We start from the raw sequence: 26,833 nt of genomic DNA, 5'->3' as shown, positions 1-26,833 counted from the left end.
AGTAAATTCTAATGATGAACTATTTTAATCTGCAAATGGTGAAAACATTCTTACCAAAATGTTAGAGAGAATTCTAAACTTCTCACAAGAACATGTAATTAATTTTCTTGTATTAAGTTAAGCTAGAAATTGATCACAGGCAATAAATGCCAGAACATCACATTATTAAATACAAAATCAATTATTAATTAGGTCAAAAGTTACTTTAAATGAAGCTTCGCTGGACTCTGTATTGGAGGGGGGAAAATACCTGATATCAAGGACTTTATTGAATCCGCTGACAAAACTACAATATGGACTGTGGAGTAGCCAATAGGAAAATGTAAGTGTCAAATTCCCTGAAGTCAATTCCCAAACTGTGGTTACACGGAGAATGTCCTTCTTCTTAGGAAATACTCACTGAATTCTTCAGAGGCAAAGTCACATGATGTATGCAACATAACCTCAAAGGAGTCAGAAAAAATGTAAACACATATTGATGTGCGTGTGTGTGTATGTGTACACAAGATAATGATAAAGCAAACACAGAAAATGTTCACAGCTGGTGAATCTTAGTAAAGACTAATGGGAGTTCTCTGAGCTATTCTTCCAATTTTCCAAGAAGCTGGACCTTATTTCCAAATAAAAAGTCAGTTTAACTGGAAAACACAGGCCCTTTATTTACTGGTGCCAAGCAAATGTGCCAGAGGATCCCATATGACATCTCACCTAATCCTCACAACCATTCTGAGTGTAGGACTATTATTCCCATTTTATAGGTAAGGAAACTGAGGCACAAGGTTAAGTAACTGAGTAAAGTGAGCATGACGAGGATACGGCGGAGCTAGGATTCGAAAAAAAGATTATCTGACTTCACAGCCTAATCCATGCAACATGCCTATTTGGTTCAACAGAATAAAATTTCTAACAGTGTGGAAATGAGAGAAGCAAATCCGTTACCTGAGGGTAGGAGTCTTCAAATGCACGATCTGGAGTCATGTGCTTGATGACATCAGCCAAAACGGTATTCACCTCTCGTTTCTAAGAGGGGAAAATAAACCTGTGTTAGACACTGAAAGGCAGTCGCTGTTTTTCTGGTGGCAAGGACAAATAACTTCAGAATATATCACATACCTTCCAGGAAATAGTTTCAAATATTCTGCAGGAAATAGTTTAAGGGGAGAAATTCCACCTATATCACAGCCCTGAAGGGAACTACTTCTGCACCAGGTCAGGACTAAAACGTTGTTCTCAAAGGTTCTGGGGTGTTACAGCTTTCCCTGGATGCTGGTAAAATCAGCCGTGCCACTTTCTGCCTGCCTGTCCAGGCTGTTCCCCAGGCACTGGCAGGAGCACCGAGGCACTGTGGGAAGTGCACAGAGTCAGCCCCTCCGAGCTGAGCGACCTTGATGCTCACTTCACTCTTGTCATTTCTATCAGGGGTCAGCCAACCACAGCCCAAATTCAGCCCTGTGCCTATTTTTGTACAGCCCACGAACTGAAAATGATTTTTACATTCAAACAAAAGAACATTTCATGACCCAAATTATGAGACTCAAATTTCAGTGTGCATAAAGTTTATTGGAACACGGCTGTGCTCACTCTTATTGTCTGTGGCTGCTTTCACATACAATGACAGAGTTGGATACTTGTGACAGAGATTGTATGACCTACAAAGCATCAAATATTTACTATCTGCCTCTCCACAGAAAAGGTACACTGACCTGTGGAATAGTGAAGCCTCCTGGCAAGGTCTCTATGAGGCTGCGCAGCTTACAGGTAAAGTGCTTGGTATTTGTTACTTAAGGTATTTGTATCACACATATCTGTCATCTAAAGAGCTGCCGTTATATTTACTCTCTCACTTAATGCTCATTCATCTCCTTGGCATGAACGGGATTATCCCCATTTCACAGATGAGGAAGTGGAGGCTCAGACAAGTTAAGTGATTTAGCTTAGTGGTGATTCTGAAACTGGGATTAGAAATATGCCAGGGCAGCTGGAACATCTTGTAACAGAAAGCGAGGAGGGCATCAAAGACTATGGAGAGCATGTCAGAAGGACTCGGGAGCCACTTGATGACACACCCACTGGACAAAGGGGACAAATGAGCACCAGCAAGAATAATGTAACTCAAGTATATTTAAATCCATGAAAGATACCAACAACTACTCACTGGTCACCTTTGGGGATGCTGAGGAATCAAATCCTTATCCTACAACTAGCAGAGGAGAAAAAGCAGCATCAATCCTGCCTTTTTCTGTACAAACTTGTACTTCAGGGTAACCAAATACCTGACATGAGGAGGTCGTCTTTCTACAAGTATCCCAGCTAATAAACAAAGAAAAGCTGCTAATAATTCCAAGGATCACCAATTTGCAGCCCCTAAGAAACTATGAGATCCAACGAGCTTCGGCGGCTGCCCACGATATAGGGAGGCAACCAGCCACCATGAGCCTCCCAGGAGAAGTAGCAAACCAGCACCCGCAGGGCCAAAAAAAATCGAATCTGAAGCTGATTAAGTTTCTAGAACTAACTGCCCACTGACAGGAAATAGACAGCAGAAGAACACAGTGGACACCACCACAAGACACAACTAGCCAGACCAGACGGGGAAACTCTACAGGACAAAAGACCCAAATTCTTCCACAAATAAATCACAGACGGAGGATAAAAGGGGAAGGGAAGGAGGAGGGGAAAAGAGAGAGAATTTGTAATTTAAAAGAACTCTTAGGAGTCTACTGCCATGTATGGGCCTTATTTTAATCCTGACTGAACAATTAAAAAAAAATACAAGACAACTGGGGAAATCTGAACATTGAATGATTTTAATTTTTTATTAATTACTAATTTTTTTGTTGGGATAAGATTAAGGGAATCTTATATTTAACACACATGTGCTGAAAACTGACAGATGAAAACACAATGTTTGAGATTTTCTTCAGGATAATCCAGGGGTAAGGGTATAAATGAAACAAGATTTGTCACGAGTTGGTCATTTCTGGGTGAGGATTATAAGGGAAATCATATGTTTGAAATTTCCAAAATAAGGATAAAACAAAAATTGGACAAAATAAACAAAATCAACAGACCAGCCTTATATAATGTTTAAAACGAGGCCAAAACCAATTTATCAAGTTAGAGGGCAGGACGGTGGCCCCCAAAGGCTGGGGGCTGTGACTAGGAGCAGAGTCCAGGGAGCTTGGGGCTGATTGCTGACTTCTTGATATGGACCATGATCACGCGGATATACTTTCTGAAGATTCATTAGGTAGCAAATTCACAATTCATGCATTTTTCAGCACGAATGCCTGAATTCAGTTTTTAACAGCTGATGAAAATAAGCATTTTGGCAATAGGATGTGAACCCAGTCCTGCCTGCTTCTAAGGTCTGCTCTCTGACACACACAGTATTTCCCAGACTGAGGTTCTGGTCTGGGCACAGGGAAAGAAGTCCCTCTGCTTAAAAAAAAATTACACGTAAGTCAAATATGTTTGAGAAATGCTACTTCCTGGACCCCCAGGAAGAGTCCCAATGCACTTTAGAATGTAAGCATCTAAGGGATCTTATGGGGGAAAAACTGCTTCCCTTGGTAATGGAGCATTTCCCCAATTTGCACGTGAGCATGACACTTTTGTGACAGTACGCATATCAACCCTCCACCACACTATAGTATAAAAGGATGCCATTTTTATAAATTAAGGACGATTACCACTGTAAAATGCCTAAATGCCTATTCTAGCCTTATTCATTATTATAAACACGAATAAAAACATAATTCTTCCAAGGGCGCTTGGGTGGCTCCGTTGGTTAAGCATCAGACTCCAGCTCAGGTCATGATCTCACAGTTGGTGAGTTTGAGCCCCACATCGGGCTCTGTGCTGACAGCTCAGAGCCTGGAGCCTGCTTCAGATTCTGTGTCTCCCTCTCTCTCTGCCCCTCCCCCTGCTCACACTCTGCCTCTCTCAAAACATTAAAAGATATCAAAAAACAAAAAACCCATAATTCTTCCCAAAACGATCCCACAGCCGCACATACCGTGAAATGCTTGCAGGTGTACTCCACCCATACCTCGGCACAGTTAACGTAGTCCTACAGAGAAAAAGTAAAGATGTGTCTACAACAGGAACACCATGGCTAACCCTAGAGTCAAAGCTCATCACATGCAGATCCCTTCAAGGGTTCTGATAATCACTAGAGATGACAAGTGATAGGAATTCCAAGACGGGTTGGCGCACCTACAGAAAAGTCTAGCCCACTGATCTATCTTACCCTAAGAAGCAAAAGTTATATAGAAACACAGGAGTTGCTGGAAACTAACTAGACTTCCATTTCTGAATAGCTACTTGGGCCAAAATAGAAATCCGGGAAAAACTGAAGGGCAGCGGAGATCAAAGTCAGGAGTCCTGGCCACACCTCAACAGAGACACTGACCGTGGATCTGGTTGAAGAGCTTTGCTTAAATGTGATTTTTGCAGGTTCTGAGAAAAAAAACAGACATCCTGCCTTTAAAACATAAACTCTGGGGCGCCTGGGTGGCTCAGTCGGTTAAGCGTCCGACTTCAGCTCAGGTCACGATCTTGCGGTCCATGAGTTCAAGCCCCGCGTCGGGCTCTGGGCTGATGGCTCAGAGCCTGGAGCCTGCTTCAGATTCTGTGTCTCCCTCTCTCTCTCTCTGCCCCTCCCCCGTTCATGCTCTGTCTCTGTCTCAAAAATAAATAAATGTTAAAAAATAAAAAAAAAAACAACCATAAACTCTTTTTCTGATAGAGAGGTGATGTATAGGTCGTAAAAAGGTTAAGAAAGCACTGAAGATTTTAGGTAGTAAATTCTGTGTTAGATTCAAGTGGGGGTGGGGGACCCACGGAGAGACACTGGGATGGTCATGGAAATGGCAGTTAACAGCTAAAAAGAGCTGCCTTCCCTGGAAAACACTCATGTGGGAAAAAAAAATGCTCAAGGAAAAATACAGTCTGCAAGTGTATCTCTTCTGCTCTGACACTTTAAGGAGAAGAAAAAAAAGAGAAAATGGGAGGGAAGAAAACACTTATGTCATTCACACAAGAAAAGCCAGGTGAGAAGGTGAACTTAATGAGGCCATGTGAAGTTATAGACTGAAGGAAACCATTAACATGGGCTTTTGATGCAAGGGTGCTTTGAAGCACTCAGGGACAGACCCCACAGGCCCAGAGACTTTGGACTTCCGCATCCTAAAGAAGCTTTTTAGTTAGCCACTCGGGTTAAACAGAATTTCAACAGCTGAAGTTTAGTGAGGGTTTTGTTCAACTTAACATAGGTAAGTGATTTTGTAAACAAGCTTCTAATTTTTCTAAGTTATATCAGTATTCTCAACACACTACTGTAAATGCAGTGACTGGTAAGGAGGTTATAACTGAACTCGAATATTTCCTTCTTGGTAAATGACTGTAAATGCTACACACCCACATTCAATTATTTGCTGTGTTTCAGTCTACATGTTTGTGTCCAAAACGCATATGTTGAGAATCGTAGCCCCGCAATGTGACAGCATTAGGAGTGGGGCCTTTGGGAGGCGATGAGGTCATGAGGGTTGAACCTTGATGAATAGGATTAATGTCCGGATAAAAGGGACCCCAGAACACCCTCTCCCCTTCACCCCCTCTCCACCTAGGGAGGAGGAGAAGCTGGCAGTCGGCAATCTGGAAGAGGGCCTTCACCGGAATCCGACCATGGTGTCCCCCTGATTCCAGACTTGTAGACTCCAGAAGGGCAAGAAATCAATTTCTGTTGTTTGCAAGCCACCTGGTCTGTGGTGCCATTAAAGCAGCCAAGCTGAGATATGCTGCTGGCAGGAGAGGAATGGTTTGAAGGTGGTGAAGTCTGCCCAGCTGGTCCTTCAGCCGAAGACAGGCAGGGCCATTTACCCAGTGGCGGCCACGTAACTTGCTGATGTGTCGCCCATGAGGACGGTGAGACGTGAAACCCAAACTCTACAAGATTATGGCCATTGCTGCATACTGTTCCAGCACCTAACAGCAGTGGATCCATCTTTCCACATCTCCGTCCAAGGGGCAACAATTAGAATTCCCTTTTGCTAATCATACGTTTGACTGCTGAGCTTCCATTTAAGAATATCCTACTCAGTTGATATTTTCAAATCCAAATACTAAAGACAGCTGCATTTGGATGCTGTTTGCTAAGTCAGAGCAGAGGTCTTTCAAAGTTTCAAATATTTTTTCTCACTTTACGCTTTTACTACATCTTGAAGCCTAAAGAATTAGACATAATTAGGATAGAAAAATCAAAGAAATATATCTTTAGAGTTATCAATTCTCCACTATAGGTTAACGAAAATAATTTAAAATAGTATCATTTCTTGGGGCACCTGTATGGCTCAGTCGGTTAAGGGTCTGTCTGACTTTGGCTCAGGTCATGATCTCATGGTTCGTCGGTTCAAGCCCCATGTCAGGCTCTGTGATGACAGCTCAGAGCCTGGAACCTGCTTCAGATTCTGTGTCTCCCTCTCTCTCTGCCCCCTCCCCTCCACCCCCTCAGCTCACCGTCTGTGTCTCTCCAAGTAAATAAACATTAAAAAAATTTTTTTTTAAATAGTATTATTTCTTAAAACAAAATAAAAACCCAGACGTAGGATTAGTGAAAATATCTTTTTTTTTTTTTAAACCAAGAATTTACTGCCAGACTTGTACAAAAGGCAGTCTATCTGAGGTCTGAATGGTCACCCACCTGTGGATTCTTCAACTTAGTGATAACTTTCCAAGCTTCATTGAGAATCTGGAGTCGATCACCCTCAGGAGGGTCAGCCAAGGCTAAGTTTAACCCCAGTGAGCGAAAAAGAAGATGCTTAAAAAAAAAAAAAAAAAAAAGAATAGCAAACCATTGCAATACTGGAGATTTTAAATCAGAGCACCTTGAGGCTTAGAGGAAAAGGCTGTAACCCTTAGCTCGTCTCATGGCTAATCTTCCAACATCTTCCTGAAGTTCTACCGCAGCCCTACATGCAAGTTAGAGACACTCAAAACAAAGAGCTGGCTCTGTGCATTGCTCTGATTCATGAGACACAACATTCTTGTGGACAGAGCTTTTTATAAATCATGAGTGAAGATACATTTTTAAAAGATGGAAGCCCAAGCCTTTCCTAAATACTTCACAGAGAGCTACTTCGATAGACTTAGGACTCACTGGCAGCAACTTACATGTGTCTAACAATCCCAATCACTAACTCACCTTCCAGCATGTTCTTCGGAAACAATGCCTGTTTTCTCTGTCGGCCCAAGAACCCCCACACAGCACCCTCTCCCTCGAGAGCTGTCGGGTAAGCAGTGCCTATCTGTTCTCCCACTGAGCATCTGGTCAAGAGCCTACCTTGGGGAAACCCGACTCATCACACTCTTTAATCATGCCAATGAAATCCATGGACCTCGTGGCGATGAACTCGGCCCGGAAAGCGGACATCACGGAATTCAACAGCAAGGCGCTGCAAGACCCAAGTGCCCCATATCAGAAGAACTTCCTCTTAATGAAAAGTGCTTTAATTTTAAGCACATATGTTGCTGGGAAGGATGAATGAAAGCTCTTTAAAGGTAAGGCTGGAAAAGAATTTTAAAAGGCTGGAGTAAAAAGGCAACCTCTAGAGACTAACACAGTGTTCTGTACTTATTTGGAACTCAATAAATGTTGAATCGGCTAGCTGGATTGACGGACAGCAAGCAATCACATCCATTTAAACAGATGCAAAATGAGCATGGTGCACTAATAAAACTAAACATCAAGTAATAATATTGATCCACGCTGCAAATATATACCCCCATCTCTTACAAAAAGCACTGTTCTGGGACCTAGGGACATGTGACTTAGGGACACCTACCACAGAAGGGAAAAGAGAGGGGAAACCTCTTGTGCCTGGAAGACAGGAAGATGGAATTTATCTCAACCCTTCCACTTACCACAGCCCCATGGGGAAAGGACTATTATGAAACCCATTTTACAGATGAGGAGACTGAGGCAGAGAACTCAAGTAAGTGACCCAAGTTCACAAAGCTGAGAAAGAGTAGAGCCAGGCACAGGAAGACGATCAGACTCCAGTTTCCCGACCTCTGTGCCATCCTGGCGCTCTGCTGACCCTCTTGCCCACGTGAGCATGCCAAGCTCAAAAACCAAACCAAAACAAAACACAACAAAAACAAATGACTTCCATTTCCAGACCCATGCTTTATGAATTTAAAAATACTTACTTGTTTCCTAGTTTCTTGCATCTCTCCATCATCTCAGTTAGCAGGGCCTAATTAAAAATAATAATGAAAATCATGAACTTGGAGAATCTGAAACGACATTTCTCACAAAGACATCTCCAAAGTAATACTCTAAAACAGATGTAGCCACATGCCCATTTCCAGAACTCTGTGTCTGGCGAAGATAGGGAGTCAGGGGCAGGGGCAGGGAGGAGTTCAACTATATGGCACTAAACATCATGGGTAAGACCTCAGGCCCTGATGCCCTAGGGCATCAGGCACACTTGGGCTCAAATCCAGTCTCACCAACTACCAACAATGGGCCTTGGACCAGTCACCCGACTTGGTGAAGCCTGGGTCTCCTCCCCCTTTGCCAGAGGAAGAGGAATAAGCAACTCAGGGCCTGGGGGTTGTGTGGGAATCTGCTCTTAGGGACTGGATGCCTCTGCCTGGCCGAACATAGTGCTGACTGCCCCTCTTCTCAACAGGTTCTGAGTAGAGCCTGAGACCCTGCCCCATAGGGCTTAGGGGTAGGACTGGGGGTGTAGAAGTGGCCTGCCCTTTTCTGTTTTCACTGAACAGCTCATCCTAAGGGGGGAGGAAGGGGGGAGAGATCTAGATTGGGTGAGGGGGGTGGGGGTGTCAGGGAGGCAAGTGTGTTGTGTTACTGTGTCAATAAACTGATTTAAAGTTAAAAACAAAACAAAACAAAACAAAACAAAAAAAACCCATCACATGTGCAAGATGACCCCAGGACGGTGAGGGGTCTCCTGAACCCTAGACACCAATGAGAATGGAAGTTTCTTGACTCCCCACCTCTCCTGTGATGCACCGTCCCCCTCCAGGTCCTCCCCATTTCACTGAGAATTTGCTAGCGCCCACTGTCCATGGTGAGATGCACTCCGCATTCATGATCCCCCCTCTCACAACCAGCCAGGAGGCAGGCTCTCTATTCTGCCACTGCACAGGTGAGAGACCAAGCCATGTAACAGTGAGTGGCCTGCTTGCACCAAGGTGACACACAGAGCTACCGCGGGCCAGATGTGACCCAGGCAGCCTGGCACCAAAGGCTAACCTCATCACTTTTCCTCCCAACAAATTTTGAGGCATATATTTCCTCCAAAAGGAAATAAATGTTTTACTCACTGGAATACTGTTAATGGCTTTAGAGCTATCTTAAGACAATTACGTATTTCTAATCAAAGAGTTCTTGTTCTTTAAAAAAAAAGAAAAATCAATGGAAGAGGTATCCTTTAGGTCAGTGGTTTGGGTAAGGTTTTGAATGGCACAGACAAGGTCAACAGTAGAACTAAGGAGAAAGAGTGCTCACCAGGCTCCCAGCTAAGCACCACTGCTGCCTTTTCTTGTTTATGCTTCACAGTATCCTTGGGAGGCCCGCCTAAGTCATTCCCACTTCACAGAAGAGAAAGTCCAAGCTCAGATACTTTAAGTCACTTCCTAGTAAGTGGTGGAAATGAGATTTGTAGGATTCTGGCCCCCAGTTTTCTTTAGTGCAACTGCACCCCTTCCAGATGTGTCCCTTTGTGTCCTAGTGTTGCCTGAATAATTAAGGTAAAAGCTGATGATGGAGATACTGGCTGTATCCCAGAACCCTGATTTCATTCAGGTTTCTGTCTCTGCACCACAAATATCAGGTTAGGTGCTGTTATGGACTGAATTAGGTCCCCTCCAAATTCTTATGTTGAAGCCTTAAAGCCCAACGTGGTTGCATTTAGAGGCAGGGCTTTTAAAGACGTAATAATGAGAAATAAGGTCCAAAGTGTGGGGCCCTAATCCAATAGGACTAGTGTCTCTTTAAGAGGAAGAGACACCAGGAACACACATGCACAGAGAAACAACCATGTGAGGACACAGTGAGAAGGCAGTGCAAGCCTCATGAAAAACCAACACTGCCAGCACTTTGATCTTGGACTTCTAGCCTCCAGGACTGTGAGAAAATAAATTTTCCACACATTAACAAAAATTTTTTTAATGTTTATTTATTTGAGAGAGAGAGAGAGAGAGAGAGAGAGAGAGGTTGAGAGAGAGAGAGAGTGCGAGCAACAGAGAGGCAGAGAGAGAGGGAGACACAGAATCTGAAGCAGGCTCCGGGTTCTGAGCTGTCAGCACGGAGCCCGAAGCGGGGCTCGAACCCACCAACCAGAGATCATGACCTGAGCCAAAGCTGTATGCTCAACCAACTGAGCCACCCAGGAGCCCCGAGAATATATTTTTTTTTGTTTAAGCCATCCAGTCTGTTAGGGCAACGTACTATGGTCTGAATGACCACCCAACTCCCAAGGAGAGGATATTAAGAGGTGATCAGGTGATGAGGGTGGAGCTCTTACAAATGGGATTAATACCCTTATAAAAGTGGCCCAAGAAAGCTCCCTTGTGCCACATGAAGGCATAGCAAAGGCAGCCATCTACGAACCAGGAAGCAGACCTTCACCAGACACCAAATCTGTTGGTATCTTGATCTTGCACTTCCCAGCTTTAGAACCGTGGGAAATACCTGTTACTTATCAGTCACTCAGTTGTGGTATTTTGTTATAACAGTCAGAAGGGATTAAAACGTAGCCTGAGCAAATTAACACAGATCCAAACCTATCACAGTGGTCTCATTCCCTTTGCTAATGGGGGATTTATACAATTGACGCATGAGAAAAGGTTTCCTTGTTCTTAAACAGGAACCCAAGGAACTGAAGGCTCCTCATCTTTCTGCCTCTGGATGCTGCCATGTCTGGATGTGATGACTGTAACGGCTGCAGCCACTTTGCTATCTGAGGATGATAGACATAACCTGCCTCGCCCACGGCCTTTACCTGTTGTGTCAGAGAACACACTGAATTATTTTTGTAGGGCCAGTTAGGTGTTTGTTTCTTATAGTCAGAAGCATCTTAGCTGATGATAAAGTTGCCAATGTCACAAGTGGCTTCCCTAACCCTCTCATGGGATATTTATACTTGAAAAGTCATTCTTGGAGACCAGTATCAAAGTGGTTTCTGGAAAAGATTGAGAAAGAGAGATTCTACAGGATTATCAGACTGATACTTCCCAACACACACAAATAATCACACATTCAATACCTACTTATGGAGAAACTTTAAGACACTAAGTAGTATTCTAGGCACTGGGGACAAGGCAGTGAGGAAATCAGAAAACCATGCCCTCATGTGGCTTATTCTCTTACACACCCATGTGCACGCACACGAGCTCTTGGCCCACTACCTTTGACAAGATGAATTAGGGCAAATGCCAACATATGGACAAAACATCCTGGCCATTAAGACAAGTGCGTCAAAAGTTCTCTTTTTCACAGGATACAAATGCATTAAAAATGTATCCAAAAATGTAACTTAAAAATTTTTAAAAGCTCTGTGATAATATAGGAATATAGAAAATGCCCACAAGTGTCCACGGAGCCAAATGATATGGATCTCAGGCAGGTCTGTTAGAGGTTATACATTTCTTCTGAGAAGTGACAGGATTGATTATCTTTGGCAAGAACAAGAGGAACAATAGCTCAAACCAGACTGAGATCGAAACAAGCCTATTGGCTGGGATAAACTATGAAAATGTGCAGCTCAGCATATTAGCTCATACACACACATCAGAACTTAGAGGACACAGGAGACTCAGAAGGCCCCTACATTTATTTGTGTATTTGTTTTTTCATAAAAACTATAAAAATTGGGGCCACCTGGGTGGCTCAGTCGGTTAAACGTCTAACTCTGGATTTCGGCTCAGGTCATGATTTCACAGTCATGAGATTCAGCCCCGGGTCGGGCTCCACACTGAGAGTACGGAGAGCGCTTGGGATTCTCTCTCCCTGTCTCTTTCTGCTCCTTCCCTGCTCCCACTCTCTCTCTCCAAATAAACTTAAAAAAACACAAAAAACACTATAATAAGAAATGATTATGGAAAAAAAAGTTTAAGCCATACCACCTTATAGTAAGTAAAATGTGAACGCTTTCCTTTCTAACTCCCGCTTCCTAGGAGATCACCAGTGTCAACAGTGTGGTGTTTATCTTTCTAGACCTTTGTCTATACCCTGTGAATATATAGCTTTTTTTGTAAAAGCCCAGCTTGGGATTTTTTGTTTTATAAAAACGAATAATCTTGTACACATTGGGGTCACAAGTTGCTTTTTTTACTCAAGAATCTAGCATGGGCCTCCCTCTTCCCATGTCAGTACCCACACATCTACCTTATTCTTAATGGCTGAGGAATCCCTACCACACATAGAACATTATTGTTCCGATTGTTGCTGATACACTTTAAAAGTTTTTTTATTTTGAACCAATTACAGACTCATAAGAAATTGTAAGAATAACAGAGGTCCTGGGTAACTGTCCCCCAGCTCTCAGCAATGGTGACATCTTACTCAACTACAATTGCATTATCAAAGCCAGGAAATTGACATTGGTAGAATACCATTAACTAGACTATTCCACCAGGTTTTCTGTTCACGCTTTATTGCGGGGAAAGGGGAGATCTTTGTGACAATTCATTAATATATATGAGTTTATATAACCACCATCTTATTTAACTATTGGATTTTTAATGTCATCTCCAGATGAGGGTTATTTACCTACTTCAAAAGTACAGGAAACGCAAAAGAAGTTGGACCAATACCGTGTTTCTAAAAGCTTTCTAAATTGAGAGCAACTCTCATGCAGCTAAGAGTGCTCCCAGATTTGTATTTCTGCTTTTGCTACATAACCTTCCAATCAGTGTTTACAAGTACTGCTTCATTAAAAAATATATATAGATTGAATATATACGTATCCTATTTTCCTTATTTCTCTGAATGAAGCAAATATGTAATGGGTGGGCAAAATCATAAACTGATCTTATGTCCCTTCCCCCGCCAGTCCAAGTCTCAAAGAAAGTATTTCAAAGTGAATAAAAAGAAATCCTATACCCCACACATTACAAGGAGAAAATTTTAATTTCTCATATCATTTCTCTTTCACTGGCAATTTTTTCCTAATTCAACAGAATGAAAGTGATACGCCTATACGCTTCGGCAGAAGTCAGCAATGGTCAAGGCTAGTGCTACATGTGCACTGCCAGCCGCATCACGTGTTAGAGAATTTACAGGGCAATTCGTAGTATGCCCATTAGGTAACAGTCCCATGGGTCAGTTTGTTAGGGCCTTTAAATCCCTCCTCAGGTATAGCCATTAACAGCAGTTTCTAGAAAGAGTTTAGGAGTTGAGAGATCTCCTGAGTTCAGAGTTACCGATAAAATGGCTACATGGCTTTGACTCTTTCTAGTGGTGTGACCTTAGCAAGTTGTAAGCCTCGGGGGCCTCATCTGTATCACAGGGATAACAACAAAACCTAGCCTCGGGAAGCCGAGCGTGAGGAAGGCAGACCAGGCAATGGAACTAACACAGGGCCTGGCACCCAGAGAGCCTCAGGAAAAGGTGATTATGTGAAGGGCTCCAGGGCTTAGCATCTCTGACTCACTTCCCACCTCCACTCCTCACATCCAACAAATTCGACTCTGAACACCTCCTGACATGACTGAGGGTCACAGAACTTAACAGGTATTTGTTCTGATGTGAAGTGAGGGAAAAGCACCACAAAATTACGCACACAAAATCCTTACCTCTAAAACAAAAATACAGAGCAAGAACCGGAGTGGACAGAGAAATATGAGTACGGAAACATATCAAAATGTTAACACGGCAGGATTTTAGGTGGCTCTTTTTCTCCTTTTCACCTGTCTTTTCCAAATTCTTTCCAGTATATGTATTTTTATTAAGGTTTTCTGATTATAGAAATCTTCTCCTTCCCGTTCCGCGGCTTACCAACCCTTCTTCTTTCTCTCATCCACCTGGTCTGCACCTGCCAGTCTGAGGTTCGAGTGTTGCTTGTTTCCCATCGTCCTCCTGATGGAAGTTCTTCAAGCTCTGCCTGATCTCCACCACACCACATTCGCCGACTCTGTAACCCGGTCTACATCCAGACAGCCCAGTTTCTCCCTGTTCTCCAGTAATGCTGGTCTCCTTAATATGCCTCTTACCTGCCTCTACGTGTACAGTTCCTTCCCTGGGCCCTTCCTTTACTCCCTGAACCCGCCCCCTACTTGTTTCCTGACTTGCAGGTCAGCCCAGACCCCCATCTGCCTCAGTGAGTCCCGTAGAGACCAAATATAAGGGTGGTAGCTGCTTGCTTTGCCTGGTGCCCCTATCTCTTGGCCACGCACTGATGTGTATTATCACGGTCACTTCATGACAGCCCTTCAGGGAAGGTTCTAGCGTTGGCCTCATTTTACAGCTCGTAAAACTGAGGCACAAAGAGATCAAGGAGCCCAAGGCAACACAGCCATAATCTGAACCCAGGTCTGCCCAACTGCCTGTCCGGCCTCTAAAGATGCACTTTCCTCTTCATTCATCCAACATTTACAAACCGCACTGCACAGCTTAGCAAGGGACCACATGGATTCCCCGTCAGACAAGACCCACCACTCATGTCAGGGACCAGAACTTTTTCCTTCTACACCTCCCATACCACCTCTGGCAAACGAAAAGCTACTGAAAATGATGAAAAGCTTAACAAGGAATTTGTTTTCACTGCCCAAAAACAGATCTTAAGAGATGGTTACTTTTTTCCATGCAGAATGTGCCTGAAATTGAGGGCCTAAGTCCGTTTTTTAACTTACTATAATATTATTTCAGTTGTATGGGGGGCAGGGATCCTGTCTTCAAACAACAAAAAAGTCTTTCTAAATAATGATTTTTTTTTTTTTTTTTTTTTTTTGGATTTCAATCTGAAATTTCATATGGTAGATATTCATGGCTGAAGCCATTTCTCCTGTCCCCTATCTTACTGCCTGCCCTGTATATTTTCGGCCAAACTGACAACCCCCTGTTTGGGAGGCATGGCCTAATGTCCCAAATGACACATCCCAGCCACTCAGAGTTTTTGGGCATGAGACACACCCATTTTCAACACCACCTTCCACAATGACATGGATTCTTCTGCATTTTGAAAATGATTAACATTTTTTTAACGTGATGCTGCAAGTCTCATATTTAAGTGCCTGAAGAATCAGAGTTTATTATTATTCGGGTGACCTAATTTTTTTAATCACTTCTTCTGGCACAGTAATGATTTCCTAGAGTTTTACTCCCTGGGAAAGCTGTGTTCCCAGCTTCCGCCATCCTTTGAGATTACTGGTGCTTAAAATAAAAGGAAGAATGCCTTATGACATGTACCTTTTGTTTTAATCCGATTTGTCCTTTTCGTTAAAATAAGGAGGAAAAAAAAAACAGTGTTCCCATTTTCAAATTTTCAAACCCATCAAGCCTGCTCACAGGCTTCAGTCACTCAACTGAACAGGTGGGGGCGCCTCTCCTTCTAGTCAGGCTTGCGGTACCTCTTCCCAGGAGCCTGGGCCACTGTGTGGCTGCTGAGACTCCCGAAATCACAGAGATCGACCAGCAAATTTTCAATCTTCCATACATATTGACTTGATTTAAAATCAACTTAATGGTAAAAAAGTCACCTGAAATTTAAGATACCCCTTTTTTTCTCCTCATACTTCAGGATTCAGGAAAATTGAAATGGAAGTAATGCATTATATTTGGTTGAAAAAGTTAGAAAACACAGATAGGCCAAGAAAAGGAAGTTAAGGTGATACAAAATCTCACCTTCCGGTGCTATTTCGACATCCCCCCTCCCCAGTTCTCTCATACAGATATAAAAATCATGTCCACAGTCCTGAAAACACAACAAACACTCCAGTGCTACGAGTGGGGGACTCCACCAAGCAACGCAAATCGATTGTCCTATTCGATTTGTGCAAAAAACCCCCCAAAACAGGAATTAACGCTTCCGTTTCAAAGATGAAAAAAAAAAGACTCAGAGCGGTTAGGTAGGGACAAGTGACTTGACTGTTCTGTCCCGACAGCTGGAAGCAATGGAGCTGAGATTCGGACCCAGGCACCCCGACTCCAGGGCCCAACGTGAACACCGGGCCATGCTACCACTTAGAATACACACAGCAAGACATGTAGCCTCCTCATTGGACACACTGGTTATTGCGAACACCCTTACATCATTATGTACAGATCTTCATCATGGTCTTCCATCGTTTTAAATAGGCCCTGCAACATCCCATTGAACCTACATGGATCCCCAAATCTAACCAATCCCTTGTGATGACAGCTTCCAATGCTGTGCCAGCACGAACCCATACACCTGGATGTACGTGTGCATGCCTGTGTCTTTATGCACTTGTCCAATTATTTCTACATGCTATTCTTTTTTTTAAGTTTACTGTTTGAGAGAGACAGAGACAGTATGAGGGGGGGAGGGACAGAGGGGGGGGAGAGAGAGAGAGAGAGAGAGAGAGAGAGAGAGAGAGAGAGAGAATCCCAAGCAGATTCCAAGTTCAGCACGGAGCCTAACGCAGGGCTTGAACCCACAAAACCATGAGATCGTGACCTGAGCCGAAATCAAGAGTCAGAAACTTAACCGACTGAGCCACGCAAGCACCCCTTACATTTAATTTTACCGTTGTAAGACCATTAACGTGAGATCTACCTCTTAACACATTTTTTAAGTGTGTGATACAGTATCGTTAACTGCAGGTACAGTGTTGTACAGATCTCTAGAGCTTATTCATCTTGCTTAATTGAAACTTTAAGCCCATTTTTAAAAAACTGATTATTTTGAGAGAGAGAGAGAGAGAGAGAGAGAGCCAGCAGGGGAGGGGCAGAGAGAGAGGGAGAGAGAGAATCCCAAGCAGGCTCCATGCTCGAATCCACGAAACCGTGAAATCATGACCTCAGCCGAAACCAAGAGACCAAGCCACCACCCAGGCTCCCCTACGTGATAACCTCCCCCTTTTTATAATATTTTTACTTATTTTTTAGAGAGAAAAACAGAGCATGAGCAGGGGACAGGCAGAGAGAGAGGGAGACCTAGAATCTGAAGCAGACTCCAGCTGAGCTGTCAGCACAGAGCCTGATGTGGGCTTGAACCCACAAACTGTGAGATCATGACCTGAGCCGAAGTGGGACGCTTATTAACTGAATGTGCCACCCAGGCACCCCCACTCTGCAATATTCTTTAAGAGGGATTATTTAGTCAAAGTCATATCCTTTTATCTCTTTCTTTATGGCTGTCAAGGTATTTGCAGCTTCCAGGAAAAGGGAGGTATACTTGAATTTTGCTCTCCACTATGTATCAAGTGCTCTCCACTACGTAGCAAGACCCCTTCTTCCTTCTCCCCACAGACTAAATTCTGAACCATCTGCTGAAGTAGCTTCATCTACCACAGTTACCAGGCCAAGTAGAACTGGTGTTCTACTTCTCAGTCTTGGGTAAGAAAAAGAGTATTTCTGCTAGTATTCTGATTGTACTTGAATTCCTAATGCTACTTCGATTAGACCAAAAAAAAGAAGGAACAGGAAAAAAATCTTATAAATGCAATTACCTGAGTTTCACTTTCCCTCTGTAAAACGGGGCAACTGTTACCTGTTCTACCAACTTCTTAGATTACTGTAAACACGAAAGGGGGGCATGAAGTTTAGTGAACTAAGAAGCAATGAAACCCACTGGCCCCGTAGCCACATTCTACAGGTTGCTGTCCAGTCACCATGACCTGAGGTACGTGACCTTTCAGAGGTATTTGGCCTCTCTGAGCCTCCCTCCGAGAGTTGTTAAATGAGACAACCAAGGAAAAGTGCTGAGCACAGAACCAGCCACCATAGTGAGCCCTACCCTTTGAGACGGCTGGCTAGCACTGGGGTTGCTGTGGCCATTATCAATGGGCCCTGTTTACATCCCCGAGCACCATGGTGTAGAGGTTGTGACAACATAATGGAAGGGAGGGGAGCCCCAGCATTCCTCCTGTGTGAACTTCACACCAAAGCCACCTGGCAGTTACCTCGGGGGCATGGTAGGAGATGCACTGGAAGATCCAATCCATGGCAGGTGAGTACAAGGGCAGGTAGGATGGGAGCTCCACTCCCTGGACCACCAGCTGGTTCTGGACTGTATCGCCATGAATCTATAGGAGACCAAATAAACACTCAGAAAACGAGGGGAATAATAATCAACGAAGAGCAAGTAACTCACAGACTTACTTGCATACTTGTAAGTAACTCACAATGCATACTTGTAAGCATTTGGGTGGCCTCAAGAGAAATAGCCTGGTTTCTCAGTTTTGTTTTTTTTTTTTAAACTAGAAAAAACACACAAAGTTTCCCATGCCGCCAAGCTGAGCTGTTTTGGGAACGCGCGCCGCGCAGAGAAGTAACCTGACAAAAATGGAGCCAGCAGATGTGAGGAAGAAAGGCTGATCAACTAGAGACATTTCCTGTTAACACATGCATATTAATTCTCCCCGCTTCCTCAGTACAATCAACACATTTTAATTATCTGTAACAAACGCGAGTACAATTTTGTGGGGTTTACACATTTAAAGAGCTTTAAGGCAATCTCAACTTGGAAATCCAACTGGGTTTTGTGAATTTGTGATCATATAACTGTTATATCAATTAGCTGTTCCGACAGTGTTCTCTTACCTGTTTGAATGTGAGGAGGAAGTCAAAGAAGTTCTTATTCAGGCTTTCTTTCAGATGTGGAGCCACCTCCATCCCCACCTGTGGCCAACCAAAAGAAAACTACCTTGACTCTGGACGAACAGGTTGCAAATAATATATATGGTGGGATCCCATTTTTGTAAATTAAAAATAGACACAGGAATAAATGTAGGCATTGAGTCCAGAAAGTTAATTTTTCTTCTTTTTGCTTATCTGTTTTCTTATTCAATAAGCATGCATACTTTTATAAGAAAAACCACAGAAGCTATTTTTAATGAAAAAGAGGCAACATTTGCAGTAATCATCTTTGCAATTTCCCAGAGGTAATGAATGTATTTCTGAACAGATGACCAAGAGAACAAATCAATACAGTGCAAAGGAAGAAAGTACCCTCAGGATTGTGTATACAATATTCTCTTCCTCTCAAAAGAAAAAAAAAAAAAAAGAAACACACATGTGGCCGCACTTACTAGATGAAGCAAAAAAGACTTTGGTATAAGAGTCAGCTGGGATTTCACCAGTGCATTGTGAAAACCTACAGATTCATTCTTTGCTGGGCAGTCATGGAAGCAGACAAGCTTTTTTCAACGTATTTTAAGCAATTTTATATAAGACCAGCATGTGGTAGAACAATGCTATAACCCATTGGCTCCTGCATTCATTGTTTAAAAAAGAGTGGAACATTCCAGCTGAAAAATTTTGCTAATCATAGAGAAGGCAGCCAGAGCCCTGGGATTGGATGGAAAAGTGAAGGTATGAGCTATGGAGGGGAGTTCATGTGTTTAAAACAAAAGCATAGTGGGGCGCCTGGGTGGCTCAGTCAGTTGTCGTCCGACTTCAGCACAGGTCATGATCTCACAGTTGGTGGGTTTGAGCCCGCATCCGGCTCTGTGCTGACAGCTCAGAGCCTGGAGCCTGCTTCTGATTCTGTGTCTCCCTCTCTCTCTGCCCCACCCCCACTCACACTCTGTCTCTCTCTGTCTCTTAAAAATAAATAAATTTTTAAAAAATAAAAAAAAATAAAACAAAAGCATCGTAATGTTTCTTCAACTGAGCTTCTCGGATACATCTCAATTCCAATTGCTACTTAAGCACAAAACAACTTTGTAGGAGAAGGTGCTTTTCTGGGACCCGGTTTCCTCAAACGGGGACAGATTTCCACCCGCTCACCTCCCCCTACTCAAGGTCATGAAGATGAACAATGATGATATTTTTTAGAGACCATGAAGAGTCCCTTTGAGAAGAATCATGCGCGATCTATGGGGTGCTGACTTCCAAGGGCAGCTCCGTGGCTGTTGAGGTTTTCAAGGACAAGCAGTAGATAAAAAAAAATACTAACAAACATCAGATCCAGTTCTACTGTGTTCTACTGTCTTCCCTTCCACTTAATCATACCGTAGAAAAGGCAGTAATTATCTGTTAGGCAACAGTTACGGAAGGCCCAGTGAACAAGCAACAGCAATGAGCTGAAGGGGCCGTGACTTAGCAGAGGAGTTAATCATACTTTCCTTTAATAAACAGCTTTGAGCTCCACCCACGCCCTACCCACTCACTGCTTTCTGTGTTTTGTTTCTTTCTTTCCATCAAGACAAATGAGCAGCTTGGAAATCTGCTTGGGTCTAAAAGATTTCTACCCAGAGTAGCAAGGGTAGTAGCTCATGATTTCCACCTGCTGTTTCCGCCTGCCTAGCGTGCATTCCCTATTTCTGGCATCAGCAAATTGGATTTATCTTTGGGGAAGCAAACCTCCCTCTTACAGCATTAGGTTTGAGGAGAAGCTGGACCCATCCTACCCTGAGTTCCAGGGGTAGGCAAAGATCCGGGCTTACTCAGGTGGCAGATCTCATCCCATGGCCACAATGACTGGTCTACTGAGGGACAAGTGACCCAACATGTCCACTGAGAGTCAGCCATGAGGCTCTGGCCCACACTTCTGAGGAAAAGGCATTCTCTTTCCACTGAGAGGATGGAAGCCTGGAGCTGCTGAGTAAGGCACAGAATGAAGTCAACCCAGATGAAGGCAGAGCTGAGTGATGAAGGAGAGGACAGTTCTTGGTGACACTCTGAAGGCCCTTGGAACTAGTCATGCCTGCACTGCCCCGAGATCCTTCAGACACATGAGCCAACAAACCCTCCTTTTTGCTTAAAATAGAATGAACTGGGTTTTTGCCGCTTGCGACTGCAAGAACCCTTAGGGATGCACAGGCTGTCCCTTTTATGTCAAAAGACTTAGTAACTACCCAACGTAGGCAACTGATGCAAAACCTGGGTTAACAAACATCATTTCAACAGATCAACTGCATTCTGTCACCGGTCTTCCCGGGTTAGGTCTGCAGTCTCTCTTCACTGTCACTAAGTTTTAAAGTTGCATCTACCGTTGTAAATGCCAGAAACAGATATATCTCTTCCCTAACCTTGCAACTTTAAACTTCAAGCTTTACAACTGAATGGATTTGCAAAGAACGCGTAGTTCCACCTTTTTTATTTCTTTAACGACCAGAATCATCTTCATTAATAAGCACAGTGACTAGATCTTTATTACTCTATTATTCAACAGATGTCAAGGGAAGTCTGAATAATGTGCTGTGTTCAAAAAGGGAAAGGCAGTGGAGTGCAGATATGCAAATGACGATAAGCCGGCATTTCCCCCACAGGACCCAACAGTGTTCTGCACACGATAGGCCCTCAACAAACCCTGACTCAGAAGGAGTATTCAAGCTTCAATACATTCCAAAGCCGAAGCTCTAGGAAACATACCTGATACTCCTGTAAGAAAAACTCCAACCCAAGTTTCAAGTAGATGGCAATGCATCAACGCTTTAGCCTCTGTTACCAACGGGGAGTATGCTGCCCTTAAATGAGAAGTGTTTTCTTTCCTTCTTAGGTATTAGGGAGCAGACCTATAAAAAGTGTCCTTCATAATGATGTTTGCTATTTATTCCAAGGGCATCGACTGTTTGATTTCTTTGTGACACTTGAGACCACAGGGCTTCTGTCATTTGCTAGATGTCCTGGAAAGGAAGTCGGTCCAAGACTACCGGTTCTCACCATTCTGATTTAAAAATATGAATGATTGGGGCGCCTGGGTGGCTCAGTTGGTTGACCATCTGACTTTGGCTCAGGTCATGATCTTGCGGTTCGTGAGTTCGAGCCTCGCATCAGGCTCTGTGCTGACAGCTCAGAGCCTGGAGCCTGCTGCAGATTCTGTGTCCCCCTCTCTCTCCACCCCACCCCTGCTTGTGCTCTCTTTCAAAAATGAATAAACATTAAAAAAATTTTTTTTAAATATGAATGATCACCAGCAAGAGCTGGGGGAGGCCCCGTAGCTTTGTCCTCCAGGAAGTCTGCAGTTCATGAGGACCCTAGAAAACAGGGGCAATAAGCCCTCCTTCAAGGCAAATAAAGCTGATGGGACTAACAAGGACTCCCTGGGCAAGCTGACAGCAGCTCAGCCTCCCTAGGAGCTGACGAAAAATAACTGTAAACTCTCCATGGGTTGCACTTTTCTAAAGGAAAAGAGTTTCAAGTAGAAGCTTCATGGTGCTTTAAGAGAGAAAAAGGCTGGCGTGCCTGGATGGCTCAGTTGGTAAAGCGTCCGACTTTAGCCCAGGTCATGATCTCCTGGTTTGTGAGTTCAAGCCCTGCATCGGGTTCTGTGCTGACAGCACAGAGCCTGGAGCCTGCTTTGGATTCTGTGTCTTCCTCTCTCTCTGCCCTTGCCCCACGTGTGTCCTGTCTCTCAAAAATAAATAAACATTAAAAAAAAATTTTTTTTTAATTTAAGAGAGGAAAAAGTTAAGTGATTTACAATCGGGACTACCTCCTCCATCAGAGCAGCTCCAAGAAGAGGCTCTCGTAGCCTGTAGCCTTCCGTGGCTGCTGACACTTATCAGCACCTCACCCTGCTGGGCTGCCCCCACCCACTCTCACCCTGCACCAACTCTTTAATGTAGGAAGGGAGAAACCAATAACACAATCCAATCCAAGACAAAAGGAAAGCAGACTTCAACTCAATGAAAAGCAACCTACCTATCAGCCGAAATGCCTTGGGAGCCTCCTTCCCGGCAAAAACGGGAGAAATAATTAATTCTGAAAACCAGTTCATTTGTAAGAAGATAACCTTAAACGCCCCCTAATTAGAGTTATTAAGTGGATCTACTTTAAAATTAATTTTTGAGAGAAATCCTACAGCTGTGCTTTCTGTGGAAGAGCCGTGTTCTAAATTTAGCAGCTAACGAAGTCCTTCTTGTGGTGGCTCGTGAGATGCCGGGGAAGGAGAAGCCTACGTGAGCGTGTGAGCAGCCCGTGTGAGTGCCCAGTGACCCGGCGCAGCCTACCCGGCACAGATAGGCCCTCGCGTACACAGACACCAGCGGGTCTCCAATCCCTCGAATCATACACGTCAGTCGGGGCAGACATTCTGAAATCCCCCTGTTAGAAACAAAAAGAGGGCAGCATTATATACCCCTTGGGAAAACTCTGTATCTTTTAAAATACAGATAAAGGTACATATGCTTCCTAAACGTTGGGCGGGGGGGGGGGGGGGGGGGGGGGGGAACAATCCAATTTCAGAGACAAACCAAGGCCAAACCTTGCATTTTCCAAGGCAACCTAACAATAGTCTTTCTCTCTTGACACAATTCACTCACTGCTAAAGTCTTTACCATTTGCTCAGTGCTGGAGTCTAACCTTTACTTTTTTGCCTGTTTGAGGTCACATTTATTTTATTAATTTAACAGTTTTTTTTCCCTCAGTTATTTTCCATCCACTGGTTACTCCTTGACCTTCTTGACATTCTCGCCACAGCTATTATTCCTCTGGCACTGACTTCCTATTCTGTGCCCCACTCCATCCTGGCACCCAGCTCCTGGCACCTCAGGCTGCCATCAATGATCCCCCATCACTGTGAACTGTGATTTACTTCCTTCTCCTGTGACATGGCACTTCCCTCTGCCTTGGGCATCATCCTCCCTGAATGGTGAGGCAAAACAACTATTTCTTTAGCACCAGGGTTATCCCCAACAACTAAACCCAGGTGCCCTTAGATCCAAAAGAAACACCTTTGGTACATATTCCAAACTCAAACTACATCACTACTGAGCATGAACAGTCAGCCTCTGGCTTTAGGGAGTTTATTATCTGCATCAAACAACGCCTTAGGTAACCCAGAGCAACATGCAGCTCAGGGGCAAAGACTTTTGCTTCTGACATCAGCTTCATCACTGTCTTCTGCAGCGCCAGCAAATACTGAGCTGAGCATGAGCCCGCTGTGGGCCAGTCATGCTCTCAACAAACCCTCCTAGACCTCTTCTTACAGACTTGTTCACAGAGATGGAGGGCCAGAGATGCTAAATAACTTGCCAAGACCACACAGAGTCAGGATTCTTCCATGAGGTACTCAGCCAACTTCTCCTAGCTGGACTCTTCTCTTCCATAAAACAGCCAACAAAAATGCTCTCTTTGGGGCACCCGCGTGGCTCGGTCCATTTAGCATCTGACTTCGGCTCAGGTCATGGTGTCACGTTCATGATTTCCAGCCCCACATCGGGCCCCTGCTGCTGTCCACACAGAGCTCGCTTGGGAACCTCTGTTCCCTTCTCTCTGCCCCTCCCCCATGTTGTGCTCTCACACACACGCTCTCTCAAAAATAAATTTTTAAAAGTATGCATAAATAAATAAAATGCTCTACCTCAACAAGTTTCCATTTAGAGGAGATGGGAAAATGCACAGAAGGTGCTTAGCACTAGATCTATTACATGCTAATTAACTACATGCTAAGAACTCGGCGAATGATAGCTATCATATCGCCATTAGTGTAAGTATGAGATTTCTTGGAAATGTTATGATTCTAGACATATCAGAAGAGCCTTACGTTTTGGAGAGGAACTTGTTACATTTCAGGATGGATGCTTCCACATAACTACGAAAACATTCCATTAAGGAAGACATTTTCCAGATGGCCTGTTCCCTATGGCAAAAAAACTGGACTACTCATGAACAGTACAGAGGCAGGACTTCAGGACAGGGAGGCACAAGGGCTCTCACTAGTCCAGAGAACTAAGCTAACGGCTTGTGGCTTCCCTACTTGGTTTTCAAAGTTTCATACTTATTTAAAATAAATTTTGGAATATGTTACAGGCTGATTCACCGTGGCGTGCTGAAGTTTAAGCTGACTTTTGAGCATTTCCAATCAAGGCTTTATGGGGAAAGAGTGGACTTTAGCTAACCAAGATTCGTTTGTGTATAAGGTGAATTCTGTTCTTCAAAACTTGCATTTGTGGGGGCGCCTGGGTGGCTCAGTCGGTTAAGCCTCCGACTTCAGCTCAGGTCACGATCTCATGGTCCGTGAGTTCGAGCCCCGCATCGGGCTCTGGGCTGATGGCTCAGAGCCTGGAGCCTGCTTCCTATTCTGTGTCTCCCTCTCTCTCTGACCCTCCCCCGTTCATGCTCTGTCTCTCTCTGTCTCAAAAATAAATAAACGTTAAAAAAAAAAAAAAATTAAAAAAAAAAAACTTGCATTTGTGCAGGGAACCCTGACCCTGTTCCTTTCAAGTTTTTGAAACCAGGGAAAACACATAAAGATGAAACACTTTAATTGAGAGAATTAATGTGGGAATGTTCCTCTAGGAAACAAAAGCCTGGAACATGGCATCATATTCAAAGTAAGAAAACAGAACACCATTTGGGGAGAGAGGAGTCCAAAGGCTTCGACGATGTAGCTGGCCCTGGATTTTCAGGCTGGTAACCGTAACGGGACCAAATTTTCCACAGGAATTTCAGGGCGCCCCATCACATGGCTTCTATTAGTGGTGCAACTCTTTCAGCCTATCTTTAAAACCATCAGACAAAAAAAAAAGGATACAATCTCGGAATGAGTTCCCTGATGGAAGCAATCTTGAAAAACCAATTTAAGCATGTTTCTTTGGCCGTGTCATTGACATTCTCTGGAGAGAAGTGATCTGGAATGCAAAAACAATACCCATCAGCCCCGCTGTTTCTTCGGATCTGTTACAGCAGCAGGAGTCCTGAGATAGGAGAACGTTACAATGGAGCAGAAAGCGTGCCCTACCCAGTTCTCCTGGGTCTTTCCTTCCACTTATTAATACACAATCCGTGACAGTGAGAGCTTACACACGAGACTTTCTAAATGATGCTCAGAGTGCTTTACACATATCAGGTCACCTCATCGCCCCAATAGCCCTCCACGGTACATACTTCCATTTTACTCTTTGATAGATGTGGAGACCAAGGCCCAGAGATGTTAAGGGCACACCGCAGGCAAATGTGAGAGCTGCAGTTCGACTCAGGCTGTCTGGCTCCACAGCCTACATTCTTAGCCACCGCCTCTAACACAAGCCAGAGATTCTTGGTATACCCGCCAGTAACTATGACGATATGGTTGGGAATTCCAGATGATTTAGAAGCCTACAACTGTAATGTGGCATGTGATCCAAGTTTGTGCTCTGCGTATCACCTGGGCCAGACCTGAAGGTACACCAAGCGGCAAGGTGAGAAACCTGCCAGTTAGACTGACAGCTCAATACTCCCTCCAAGACTTGAGTCGTCTTGTGGCAAAACTGCCAGTTTCCCCCATTATCTGTGCTGTTCCTCTTCAGTAAGAGGCCTGGCCCTTTCCTGCTGGGCACACAGCCATCCCCACAGCTAGGTATGGCCATGCAACCAGCTTCTGGTCCCAGGATAGGCACAGTAGTGCAACTTCTAGGAAATGTCTTGAAGGGAACACCTCCACTCCTTCTTTCCTTCTGTCCGTCCTGCTGGATGGAATGCCACTGTGATGCCACAACCTGCATCACGACCTCGAGCCATGAGAGCGACAGGACACAAGTCAGGATCCTCGGCACCAGGCTGGCTGCCCCACCAGCCCTGACCTTGTTATTATTATTTTGAGTTTTCTGGAACTGGCACCCAAGCCTAGTCTTGACATGCATCTTAGTAAGGAATGGAAGAGAGTAGGGAACAAGGAAAACAATCAAAAACAACCTCTTCCCCCCCCCCCCCCCTTTTGATTAAATATTAAAAGTATAAAGCATATCCAGC

General features: G+C 44.0%; 1 protein-coding gene across 6 annotated transcripts in view; it reads right to left on the bottom strand.

Moving 5' to 3' along the window:
- The window catches only part of VPS35L (VPS35 endosomal protein sorting factor like), a 121,848-nt gene that overhangs the window by 50,506 nt on the left and 44,509 nt on the right, over nt 1-26,833 (bottom strand). For all 6 annotated transcript variants that reach the window (XM_049638353.1, XM_049638354.1, XM_049638350.1 and 3 more), the window contains 10 exons: nt 25,638-25,734; nt 24,648-24,695; nt 23,113-23,206; nt 18,758-18,835; nt 18,118-18,240; nt 8,212-8,258; nt 7,343-7,454; nt 6,704-6,820; nt 4,019-4,072; nt 940-1,020 (listed from right to left, as the gene is read on the bottom strand). In XM_049638353.1, coding sequence (XP_049494310.1) covers nt 940-1,020; nt 4,019-4,072; nt 6,704-6,820; nt 7,343-7,454; nt 8,212-8,258; nt 18,118-18,240; nt 18,758-18,835; nt 23,113-23,206; nt 24,648-24,695; nt 25,638-25,734 — 851 coding nt within the window. The remainder of the gene's footprint in view (nt 1-939; nt 1,021-4,018; nt 4,073-6,703; nt 6,821-7,342; nt 7,455-8,211; nt 8,259-18,117; nt 18,241-18,757; nt 18,836-23,112; nt 23,207-24,647; nt 24,696-25,637; nt 25,735-26,833) is intronic.

This window comes from Panthera uncia, chromosome E3 (genome assembly GCF_023721935.1).
Source record: "Panthera uncia isolate 11264 chromosome E3, Puncia_PCG_1.0, whole genome shotgun sequence".
NCBI lineage: Eukaryota > Metazoa > Chordata > Mammalia > Carnivora > Felidae > Panthera > Panthera uncia.
This window is presented reverse-complemented; position numbering and strand designations above follow the sequence as displayed.